This window comes from Pogona vitticeps, chromosome 5, assembly GCF_051106095.1.
Source record: "Pogona vitticeps strain Pit_001003342236 chromosome 5, PviZW2.1, whole genome shotgun sequence".
NCBI classification, from domain to species: domain Eukaryota; kingdom Metazoa; phylum Chordata; class Lepidosauria; order Squamata; family Agamidae; genus Pogona; species Pogona vitticeps.
The window spans coordinates 143231797-143244950 of NC_135787.1; the positions used below are offsets into that span (position 1 = coordinate 143231797).

At 40.4% G+C, this 13154-nt stretch overlaps 1 protein-coding gene across 2 annotated transcripts in view; it reads left to right on the plus strand.

Annotated features, from left to right (window-relative positions):
• The first annotated feature begins 1038 nt into the window (after positions 1-1038).
• The window catches only part of LEMD3 (LEM domain containing 3), a 31634-nt gene continuing 19518 nt past the window's right edge, over positions 1039-13154 (plus strand). Inside the window, exons 1-4 of one of the 2 annotated variants that reach the window (XM_073000413.2) lie at positions 1039-2662; positions 7878-7909; positions 9375-9438; positions 10462-10529. In XM_073000413.2, the coding sequence (XP_072856514.2) occupies positions 1108-2662; positions 7878-7909; positions 9375-9438; positions 10462-10529 (1719 nt within the window). In that variant the 5' untranslated portion in view covers positions 1039-1107. The remainder of the gene's footprint in view (positions 2663-7877; positions 7910-9374; positions 9439-10461; positions 10530-13154) is intronic. The other variant, XM_073000412.2, reaches the window with a different exon arrangement.

Here is a 13154-nt window from a genome sequence, read left to right on the forward strand (position 1 = left end):
TCCTCAGGGGTCTTGGAGAGCAAGACGGCTCGAGTTGACCCCTGAGTGCAGGGGGACGGCCGGGGCATATTTGGGGCCTCTGCCGTGCTCCCTGCTTTAGGCCTCTCACAGTGCAGTTGGGGGTAACGATTCCCAGAACGGCTGGGATGCCTTGTGCATGAAAAGGGGGGCATCCAACAGATTTTTTTCAGGGTGCAGCTCTACAGTAGGTAAAATCATCGTGGGGGTGGGAATCTACAGTACTTGAATTCATTCCACAGATATAATAGGCAGCTTCAATTGGGAAGCACAACAGACAGAAAGTCAACAGGTACGGGCTTTCTGCCCCTCTTGCCTCCATAATGGCAAAGGGTTGCTTGCAACTAGTACTGAATTCCTGTCCTGGGAAGGCATGAGAGAGGACTTGCTTTGAAAAATAACAATAAATCACAAGGCTGTTTCTAGTTTCTTGGGTAAAAATGGAAACTCGTTACTTTTATTTATTTATTTATTTATTTATTCCATTTATACTCCGCCTATCCGGTCATTGCGACCACTCTAGGCGACTTACAACACAAATGCATAAACATATATATATGAAATGGAATTTTACACGGTTAGAAAAATTCTACAAGATGGAGAAAAAAAGGCATAACGCATAAGTTACAATCTATAAATGAAATTTTACACGAAAAATTCTACAAGATAAGAGAAAAACGGCATAAGGCATAACAATCCTGGATCTTGACTACCTGGTTGTGAGAAAAATATTCAGCAATTGAGCTGCTCTCATCACTCCATTTGTTGAATTTCTGTTTGTTTTGAGATATTTAAAAGGAAAAGTGTGATTTCTCTCCCAAGAATATGTGTCATTTTTCTAACTTTTTTATGATGCGTGAATGCGTATAAAATTATAGAGCTCGATAATTGTCCAAAGGTTTTTTTGTCTGCATTGCTTTGTCATCTATTGGTCCTACTTACCACGCACATGGAGGATTCCCCCCCCCTTGTAGCCAGGGAACCGGAATTTTAAGTACATAGAGAACCTTTAAGACCGCAGCCCCTGGGCGGGGACAGGAGCTCGGCGCGTGGGTAGGAAGCAGCCGCGGCGGCTGTTGAGGGAAGAAAATGGCGGCGGCCGCCGCGCAGCTCAGTGATGAGGAGCTTTTCTTCGAGCTACGGCGACTCGGCTTCTCCCCAGGGCCGGTAACGGAAAGTACCCGGCCGGTCTACCTGAAAAAACTGAAGAAGCTTCGAGAGGAAGAAAGGACCGGAGGGGCCCGCGGCGTTGCCGCCCCTACCAAGACCCGGAACAGTAACAACAATAACCCGGGGGCAGGAGGCGGCGGCGGCGGCGGCTTCTTAGGCGTTAGGCTGGCTAACACCAATCTTTCCCCTCTTGCTGGGACTGCGGGCGGCGGCCGGGCCCGTGCGGCTCCCGCCGCCGCCGCCGGCGGCAACAAAGTCGTGCTGGGCTTCAGCTCGGACGAATCGGATGTGGAGGCCAACCCCCGGGGCCAGGCTGGCGCCGCTGGCAGCCGGAGGGAGAGGAGTTCAGCTTCGCGCCGGGACCCGAGGCCTGCGACCGGCGCTTTTGGCGCGGCTGGCCTCAAGAACAGCGCCTTGGCGGAGGCGCCGCCCCGGAGGAAGCCCAATGCCTGGTGGGGGGCGACGCCTAGACGACCCACGGCCACGGCTGGGCTTTGGGAGCAGACTGAGGGCGGGCGGGAGTCTGGGGGCGGCGGCGGCGCAGAGGACGACGACGCCGAGGCGAAGGAGGAAGGAGAGGAAGAGCCGCCGCGGGAGCGGTGCAAGGCTCGGGCCGTGAACGGGAATCGGTTCCTTGGCGGCGGCGGCGGCGGCGGCCCGATTAGGAGGGAGAAGTACTCTGACTCGGAAGAGGACGAGGAGACGCCGGTTACTGGGGCCAAGCCGCAGGGATCGAAAGAGGAGGCGCTTGCTCGCCACTGCTTGGCCAAGAAGAGCCTGAGCAAATCCATTGCCCCCTTCGCAGCACATAAATGTGCGGCAGGCGGCGGCGGTTTGATGGAGACGGGGCACGGTCCTGCCTTGGGCGGCGGCGGCGGCCTTTGCTTAGACGCCAGGCTGGCTGCTGCCACCGGTCGGGGGAAAAATCTGGAGGAGGAGGAGGAGGAAGTGTCAGTGGCCAGAAGAGATGGCGATTATCTCGACTCCAGCCCCCTCTACCCGAGATACCGCTCCAGCTCTTCTAAGAAAGCCCATCAGCTGGTATTGCCGCCACCACTCACCGACTTGGACCCTAGCAAAATGACCGATTCCTTGGGTGGTCACAGAAAGCCAGCCAATAATCATGTTCTCCCCGGTGCTGTTGGTGGCTACAGTACTGAACCGAGGATATATACTGCTGCCAACAGCCTTTCTCCAGGTGCTACTGCTTCCACCTCCACTAGAATTAATCACTCCAACCACACAGGTTCCAACCATAACTACCTGAAAAACACCTACAAACAGAAACTTTCAGAGCCGGAAGAGGATCTTCTTCAGCAGTTCAAGAGAGAAGAAATATCCACTACAGGAGGCTTCAGTGCTCATTACCTGTCTATGTTCCTCTTAACTGCTGCTTGTTTGTTCTTTCTGATACTGGGACTCACTTACCTAAGAATGAGAGGTTCAGGAGTAGCTGAGCATGTGGGAATTGACAGTAAGTATTAGAACATGGGGTGGAAAAGCCTATGTGACATTGAAGTAAATGAGTTAATCCAAAGCCTGTCATTGGGGTTAAGAGCCTGAGCCCAACTATGTTGTGATTTGTCAACTGTTAACACTTGTGTATAATCATGGATTTCTAGTTTGTAACTTTCCCCATCTCAAGAATCTGTATATAGATATTTTTGGTTTACACCAACACTTAAGTATTTCGCAGAATGCTTCAGAATTTTAATTGTGCATTCTTTAACTCTAATGAGGTATTTGGCTATGAGGTAATGCACTTGACACTGCTGCGCTAATATATGTTTGTTTTCTCAAAACAAACACATATTTTGTTTCTTCCTACTTCAAAATGGGAACTTGATGGATCAAACTGTAAACTGTATTTGAGATGTCTTGCTCCTTGCTACTTTTTGGCCTGTTGGAGTCTCCTGCCCACATTACAGAATATACTCTCCATCTACACTTTCATTTAGAAATGAATGAGTTATACAGTATAGGTTGTTACATAATCCCATTCTGAGCCACATGCAGTACCTTAATTTCAATGTGGAAGTACTTCTTATGCAGGAATTTGTAAAATGTGGCATGACGTAGCAGTCTGCATAAAATATAGAAATTACTTTTCTCTAGATTTTTGAAATAACTTTGAAATACAATTCCATATTACTTTCTATCTCCAGTGACATAAAGTTGGCTTAGTTGCAAAGAGTTTGGACAGTTGAAGGGAGAGCTTTGTGGTAGAAGGAATTATGGGTTTCACTTCAGTTGAGGAGAAGTAAGGCTCTGGCAGTTCTTGTTTGAGGTGAAGCAGTTCTTCATTATTTTTGAAAGATTCTTTTGTGCAGTGTATAAAACCCTTGACTTTAATGTGATTTGCATGAAAAATGTATTGGGGAGATCATAAAAGTTTCCTGAAAACCTGACCTTTCCTCCTTTCCCTGTCTTGTCAAGTAGATATTCTTCAGTGACCTCCTATTGTCTTCTGTAATGGTATATATCCTATATTTAACACGTTCCTTTTCATCATCATAATAGTTTTCTAAAATTTGTTTCATTGTTGACATTTTCATGATGTCACTCTCATAGTGTACAGGAAAAACAATTTTCTGACATTTCTTTGCCATATATAAATAAATCTTTATGTAGGCCATGATAACATTTGTTTTACCAGTAAAGCACCAATGAAAGGCAATTTTAAATTTGGGTCCTTTCAAAGAGAAAGGCTGAGTAAAAATATTTTATAAATAAATAAATTTGCTTATGCATCTTTAGATGAACATTTATGCAAACATAATAGTATTAATTACAATAGTTATGTGCCATCAGGACAATTTTGACTTACAGCAACTTTTTTCAGGGTTTTCCAGGTGGACAATACTCAGAAGTGGTTTACCCTTCCCTCCTTTTGCATATGCCCTGGGACTATGCAGCTTGCTCAAGGCCACACAGGCTGACTCTACTTGTAGGAGGCACAGTGGGGAATTGAACTCCCAGCCTCTGGCTCCACAGTTAGATATCTAAACCACTGAGCTAAAATATAAAGGCAGAACCCTATCTGTCAGCAGAATCTTTCCTGTACCTGTGGTATATGTTGAAGTTAAAATCCCTAGAATTTACATGTACTGTACTATTTTTATGAATTTGATTGTTTCATGTGTGGTGGAAATATTGGCTACACTAAATGTGCCTTTAACACATAAGACTATGTGTTCTTTTTACTCTGCATTATTCTGGCCTATATGCTGTACCTTGTAGAAAATAGAAAGATTTACATGTAATTTTAGAATACAGGAAAAAAAGTGTGGGCAGTGTATATATCCTCTAATTTAGTGTGATGTGAAACATCAGTTAAACTTGGAATGGTTGGCTAAGGAATGAAAAGCCATATAACTAAGTAGTGACAAAATAGTAACTTCCCCAGGCTGCAACACTTGTCTTCAGGCATAAGTTTTGTGTAACATGTGGTTAGCTAATTTTTATGCTATATTTTAATTTTGACATCTTTTTTCCAGGAATATTTCTGTACTGCTTCTTATTTTCACAGATCCCAGACTTGAAATCTTCAGTAGGTGTGCATGCAGTCATTGGCTTTTTTAGGCAAACATACTAAACATTGAGACCTATGTGGAACTGCTTCCACACACAGAGAGAAATGGCTGATTTCCAGTTGTCCAGTTGTGGTGCTAGAAGTTTTAAGTCCACAACAGATGGAGAGCCAAAAGTTGTCCACTCTAATTTGTGAAATTATGTCATATTTGGGGAATTTTTTTATTAAAACAAGACATTCTTATAATTCTAGGAAAGCTTGGGAGACAGCAGCAAGGAATTATTTTGTGTGTAGAATTTCTAAATGTATATTATCTGAATTGGTAGCAATTTTTGATTTTTTAAATGGCAAAAGTAATGAGAGGCATGTGTGATAGATGTTCTGACCATACAGACGTTGAGTGTGTTTGTGTCAGAACTAAACTTCATAAAAATAGGAAAAATTCATTATTTTAAAAATTGTATGATATGATCAGCAAAGTTGAATAGAGAGAAGACCACAAGCTTTGCATACTGAAGTTTCAAGGTCAACCTCATGCATCTCTAAATAGGACTGAGAAATATTACTTCTATGTTCTACGTTAGACTTTCTAAACCTAGTGTACTCTAAATTTTTGGAGAGCACCTTTCATCATTCCTAGGTGCTTGGGAATGAGGGGATCTGTAGTGCAGCACATTTGGAAAGCTCCATACTGGGGAAGCCTGGCTGGACTAGACTGATGTAGTTAGACAGATAATCTGATCAAGCATAAGGGAGCTTCTGTTGTTCTATTTCATGTATTACTCAGATGAAGATATACTGTTGCTCTCAGGTGTACTGCATTACACATCTTGAAGACATGATGTTGTTGCATTTCATTTTACATGTTTAATGTTTATATGTAAAAATAAAATTTAGTGGCCAGATTTACAGAGTACTGTAAAACAGCTAACCCTGGGAATGAATAATCAATCTGTACACTGCTTGTTTGCCCCATCCCACTGTGTCCAATTCTAGTTAGATTGTCTTGGTTTCCTAAACCACAGTCTTGTGGTGTAAAATTGAAGAGAGCAGCACTTACAGTGACTGCATTCAGGTATAATAATCTCTCCTCCAAATCAGGTTTGGACATCATGGTGCCTTTCAGATGTGTAGTGCAGCAGCCCCCATAGTCCCTGACTGTTGGGGTCATACCACTTGGTGTGTGGTCCAAAAAATACCTGAAGGCGGAAAGGTCCTATCCATGCTCCAAACCATATTTTTGTATTAATTAATTAGGTCTTAGTTTGGAGGGATTACTCAAAATCTATTTTGCTGATTCATATTTAATGCCTAACTGAAGTATGATTAAGGCACGATCCATTCATTAGGCCAAAGGTGCTCTAATTGCTCTATGTGACAACTTTTCCTGTGTTCCTAAGCCCTGTGCTTATGTACATAGGAACATAGGGCATTCTTTACACTGACTTTGCCATTTTGTTCCAGAATTTAATCCTGTAGTTGCTGTCTGAGTGTAGTTCTGCACATCACTGAATAAACATAGTTTTATTCAAAATTTGGGAGCGTAATGCATCATCTTATATAAAGTACTCATAATTCTCACATATAGTACACAATTTTTTTATTCCTTATCCACTACTTTTCATTATTTGTATCTTTTTTGTCCTGTGGAAGAAATATAGCCATCAAAGGACAAAATAGTTCAAATAATGAAGAGCAGGGGGATAAGGAATAAAAATGAAATTATTATATGTGATAAATATGAGTACTTTATTTAAAGTGTTGCATTATACTTCCAAATTTTGTCTTTCAGAATTATGAGTTTTAGGATCACAATTACAAAGTATACTGAATGTTTGTGTGATATTTGATGCATTATCTGTAGCAACCTCTATTAGATGGCCAGATGTTAGACTTTTACATTCCGAGTCAATAAAAAAATGCTGTTAAAATAATTTATTAATTTATATTGCGTATTTCTCCCTTGAAAGACCCCAAATGGCTTATAAATTATTTTAAAAACAGATACTCAAATAGTATATTAAAACACAGTAGACATTTTAATAATTCACTTTTGAATAATGTGCCATGTTAAAAACACTGAATTAACATGGTTAAAACTAATGTAATAATACCATAAAAGGAGCTGAACAGCCATCCTCATCAGTGAACCAGTGGCCAAATCTGTGTTCTAGAAAACTGTATGATTGCTTCAGAAAGGACAGCCAGGTGGAGGGCTGTCCAGTATCCCTCTGAGAGGATTTCCATGGTGTTGGAGCAGTCACCAAGAAAGCCCTTTCTTACAAAGTTCTCAGCAAATAGGCCTCTCCTGAACATCATGGGACCAGGGCATGCCCATATGGGGAGATGTCATCCAAATGCATTAAACCATAAAATGCACTATAAGTCATAAGCAATGCTTTGAATTGTATCCTAAAATGGACTAGTACTCAGTGAGCCTGTTGTAGCAAACAATTTTTATTCTCACAGTAGTTGGCTTCAGTCAATAGCTTGGCCTCACCATTTTGGATATATTGGCAATTTGAAACTCTTTCGAAAGGCATTCCCAAATATAACATGTTACTGTACAGTAATCCAAACACCATGTAACCAATCCATATGATATTGTGACCCGATCAGACTTCTCCAGGGATAGACATGCAAATAGGTTCTTGCCCACACCACCAAAACCTGAGCATTCAGACTCTGGGCTGAATCGATAAATATAGTCAAGCTGCAGCTCTGAGTTTTCAAAGGGAGTATATTCAGTTCAGCAAAGATTGGGTGCCTTTCCCTTGATTTGCCTTTTGAATTTTCAAAAGAACTTGTTTAAGTTAAGCATCAGTTTGCTCACCCTCATCCATTCTGTAAATGGATTAAGAAATAATGTACCTTTAAGCACATATCTTAGACCAGTGATTTGTTTTCAATATTGGAAGTGAGCCAAGTCTTTTTACATGTCCCCCAAGCATTCTTTATTTCAAGAACGTGATGGAGGGCTATTTTTGTTGCTTTTCTTTAAAAACCAGGAGTCAACATCTCTTATAGATCACAGTCTTCATCCTTTCTGTTCTTGGTATAAACTGGAGATGCTGCATTTAATTTGATGACTTGATTAGTTTTGGTAACATGTGGTATTGATTAACTTAAGTGAATTTCTTTTTTTCTCTCTTAATAGATAAAGATCAGGTTCCCTTACTTGAGATGAAAGTAAGTATGCATTTAATATCCATGTTAAAGTATCCCCCCCCCCATTTTGACTATTGCCTCCTGAATATTAATAAAATGGGTTAGTGTTCTATGTAAATCTTAGGTGGGCTTTCTGTAGTTTTGCATGCTGTATGTCAGTTATGTGAGGAATTTATGTTCCTTATACAACATTTTTGCCATGAGGAATTCTGTATATATGGGTTTCTAATAAGAGCTTGGTTTATGTTTTACTCCTGGGCTTGAATCACCTCAAATCCCCAAAAAGGACACATAACTGATATAAGGGATACAGTGGTGCCTTAATTTACAAACTTAATCCATTCCAGAAAATGGTCGTAACTTGAATTGGTCTTAAGTCAAAGCACCATTTCCCATAGGAATGCATTGAAACCCCATTAATCCGTTCTGGCCGGGGGGGGGGGAAATCACTGTAAAACACACAAAAACACTGCAAGCCCCATCAGAATGCGTTGGAGCTGAAAAAAAATCACCAAAAAACAAAACACAGCAAGCCCCATTGGAATGTGCTGGGGCCAGGAAAGAAAAACGCCCCCCCTAAACGCACACCACCAAACAGAGCAAGCCCCATCGGAACGCACTGGGGCCCCAAATAAATGTTGCCAAAAAACCAAACCAAACCAAAACAGAAAAAGCCCCATCAGAATGCGCTGGGGCTGAAAAAAATTGCCAAAAAACAAACAACACAGCAAGCCCCATCGGAATGTGCTGGAGCCAAAACAAAACAAAACAAAAAAAGCCAACCACAGTAAAAACTAAAAAAAAATCACATCAAAGAAACATACCCCCCCCCTTATATCAATTATCTTGTTTTGGTGTTTTGCTTTCAACCTGTAGTTTTCATTTCACATCTTAACTAAAAACTCAAGGCACTGAAGCTGCACTGTTTTGGCAAGGTATATTAGTTAGTTATGTCCTGTCAGTGGAAACCAACTTATAGTGACCTAACAGAGCTTTCAAGAGTGACCCTAACAGAGCTTTCAAGATAAGTGAGATATTTAAGGTTTTACCAGTTCCACTTCACCAGCGAGTTTCCATGGCGAAGTGGGAATTTGAATCTTGGTCTCCAGAGTCCTAGTCTATCTGTCTCTCCACTACACTACACTGGACACCTACTAGGTACATTAGGGTCTATATAATAGAGGCTTGTAATAATCATCCATCATCAAAACATAATACACAACACTGCCCTTTAAACTGTACAATAAGGACATTGTACAACAAAGACACTGGTGCATTTCCTCCCAATTTCATTGCTCTTGAGATCATATAGGAATATAAATGGAAGACTTCTTTCCCATGAATGGTGATTCTTAAAATTCAGGATGCTGTACTTAAAAAATGTTTGTTGCCCACTAGGACTTGTGCTAATTGTAAATGGTTATGTTGGTATTTTTAAATAAATACTTTATAAGAATGTTTGTTAACTATCTTCTTAAATTTGTAGGGAAATGAAACAATTCTCATGAATAGCTTATACATACTTCATGAAAAGCTGGCACAAATAGCAGGTAACATTTAAATTTGTTGGGTAGCTAAACATTTGAATGTAAAAATTTGACTGTATGAATAGTGGGATCTTAGACATTCAATAAAAGTCAGAATAGAGATGTCTTGGAGCACCTTCTTAAATATGAAAAATGCAATATATAGCAAAAAGAAGACAGTGACTTAGAGTGTATATTGTAAGTTGTTAGGTAGTTGTGCATCGACTGTATGGAATCATAAATGTTAACATAGACTGTTATGAGAGATAAATGTGGATTTATTGCAGGATAATCAATTATTGGAACAAGAGACTAACAAAGACATGTTAAGATAAATTAATAAATACATAGAAATCACAAGACACATCCTGTGCAGAAAGCTAGGATACTTTGGTCATGTGATGAGAAATAAAAAGTACAGATTGTTATAACTGGTCATTTAGAGTGAAAGGAGGAGAAGAGTTTTTTGCTGAAGAAATTTGGAGACTGGTTTCCTTGTAACATAACATAATTGTTTAGGTTTATGTGTGAAGTCAAAATAGCTGTGTTGACTTCTAGCCGCAGTCTCAAATAAGAGAGAATTAAGAAGCAGCAGTAGAATGGAAAAACAGAACAGAATCTTCCCTTTTGTGAATTTTTGTCTTATCTTGGGATCCAAGTCTTATTTATTCAGAGCATCATCGAACTTAAAGCAGATGTTCATTAATCTGAAGTTTATTAGCCATTGAACGTGATGCTTAGGTTACAATCCTGTAGCCCCACTTATCTGGGAATAATCCACATTGGATTCAGTGGTCCTTATAATTCGTATAGACATAGCTAGTGATATATAAATTGTTCTCTAGATTTTTTGTGAAGGTATTTATAGGATGTCTTAGTTAAAACAACATGGCAGATAGATCACAAACAATAAGAACGTTCTGATGTAATAGCATATTGTAACATTTGTATGTATACATTTCACTTGAGAATTTGTTTCTAAATATATTTTTAGTATGAAGAAATATTACTGTCTAAAAGGGAATGTTATGACTTTAATTCTTGTAGGAGATCATGAATGCGGCAATTCTGTCAACAATGGTCTTTCCGTCCAGGAAGCAGCTTCATATTTAAAAGTAAGCAAATGTTTGTCATTTTGTCATTGGGATTATCTCTGTTACATGTTCCATTGTGGGATGGCACAGTTTTTTTAATCTTGCTTTTCCCTTATTTCTGTGCATCATATGGGCAATCAGTGAACAGTGGTATACTATATGTTGAGTTCATTCAGGCACAACATTTTCAGTTCTCTTAAGTGCTGAAGTGGGGAAGGCCATAGTACAATGATACAATATATGTATGGCAGGCTAATTGCTGAAGATTCTGTTATCAGTATCTTCAGGTATGTCTGGGAAATCTGCCTGATACCACAGGTAGTCTACAATACTGGCTTGATAAAATAAGGGTCTGAGTTGTTACAAACTAGCTTCCTATGGTCCTTCTGGTGTCCTTTTGACTATCTATAGATTTCTCAGTTTTGAAAGGAAATCTTCTAGCAATTTGGCAATTAAGAAGAACTAACAAAGATGTTTGTAGTGGAGAAACACAATTATATATTGAAAAACACGTAACTAGGGATGTGTTTTCGATTCAAAATTTGATTGGAAAACAATTTTATTTATTTATTATTTATTTATTTATTTATCTATCTATCTATCTATCTATCTATCTATCTATCTATCTATCTATCTATCTATCTATCTATCTATCTATCTATCTATCTATTTATTTATTTATTTATTTATTTATTTATTTATTTATTTATTTATTTATTTATTTATTTATTGGACTTATATACCGCCCCATAGCGCTACAAGCACTCTCCAGGCGGTTTTATTTTATTTATTGCATTTATATGCCGCCCATCTAGACATAGTCTACAAAGCAAAATGGAGTATTTTTTGCTTCAGAACTGATCCAAAGCAAATAAAGGAAACGTGAAGCAAAGCTTGAATCAGATTGGGAGTTCTTTCAAGTGCTAAATTTTGCTTGGAACTTCAGAAGTTAAAAATGCTGAAAATTGGGAGGAGGGAGCAACTTGGTTCCAGATAAGTCTCATTCAGAAAATGAAAGGAAAAGTCTAATAGAACCAAGAAGCCCAAAGTGTAAGGCGTTTGACAGCTCAAACACCAATGTAAAGCCTAGCTTTCTTGGAAGGCCCAATCACAGAACCCTAGGGAAGGTTCATATTAACTAGATAACATCTGCTTTTGCTGTAATGGATGGTCATTTTCCATCATGTGAGGGCAACATTTTAGTCTGTTGGAGATTCCTTTCCTTTTCAGTAAGGTGGGTTTGCCTTGGAGCCCCCCCCTCCAGTTTTGTTTTAGGCAACCACAGATCTCATTTTCCATTACACTTTAAAATCTTCTCAGTTGAGTGTCTCTACAAGTCTCCCATGCAGGATTTGAGTGGTTTAGGTGACAGTAAGTAGCTACCCCCACCATGACAGGGGAGCAAACGTTGCGAGGCGAACCCAGGCAGCCTCAAGAGTCGAGGTGGCTGAAGCAGAACGAAGAGGAAGCACCGCCGGGCGCTCAGACGACCGCTGGCCAGGCTGGTGCTGGGGGTACCCAGAGAGAAAGAGAGCCGTTTCCCTGGAAGAGGCGTCAGTGGTAGCTGCTGTTGGCAGCTTGGAGGTGCTCTTCGAGGACCGGCCAGGAGCAACTCTTGACAGCAGAGGACGCATGGGTGCTTCGGGGGGGAGGCAAGGTGGGGGCCACAAACAATCGTGCGGCGGGCCACCTGTTTGAGACCCCTGGCCTAAACTAACAGGGAAAAACCGATCAGTAAGGTGTAAATAGTGGGAAATTTGGGTGACTCTTGGAATTTGTTATACTGGGGGGGGGGGAAGGGAAAATCTGAGAATATTGTAATGAGCACTGTGGACTTTAGGAAAGCTGATTTCAGTAAGCATAAGGAAGCACATGGTAAGAAATATTCAAAGAGAATGGAGTTCATTATGGATGGCAATTTTTTAAAGTCAGAATAGGAAAGGCACAGTCAAAAACAATTCCTGTTTGAGAAAAGTGGAAGACACTTGAAGAAACAGGGTGACTGCTAAGAGGTTTTCAGATAAGCAATGTTTTAAAAAGGGCATGTATGAGAAATGGAAGGAGGGGCGGATCACCAAGGAGGAGCAGCCAGATTATGACCCAATAATTATAGAGAGAAAATTAGAAAGGTGAAAGTCTAGAATGAGCTCAGCTTTGCAAGAGGAGTTAAAATTAACAAAAAGCTTTGTTTTCAGGTATGCTCAAAGTACCAGGGAAATGGTAGGTTTGCTACAAAGGGGATGGAGAGAAAGCAGAACTGCTGAACACTTCCTTTGTCTCTCAAAAGGAAAACTGCTCACCATAGTGCTGGTACAATAGAGGAGGAAGGGAGGGTCTCTTACTCAAGGTTGGCAAAGAGGTGGTACAAAAACACCTAGCTGTGTTAAAGGAGTAGAATTTAAAAAATAGAATAGAATAAAGAAATAGAATAAAGTTCGATTACGCAAGCAGGCAAGCAACACCCTCTTTCCCATTCAATGCCAGCTGCAGGCTTCCATCTCCTGTTCTCTGGCTTCATACAGGAGTGATAATGGGAAGGATGGAAAGAAACTGATAGGAATGTTACCTGTACACGATGTAGAAGGAAAGGTAGGTGGGGCTCATCAGCCTTGGAAGGCAGCCCATCTAAGAGAAGGAAAACTCCGA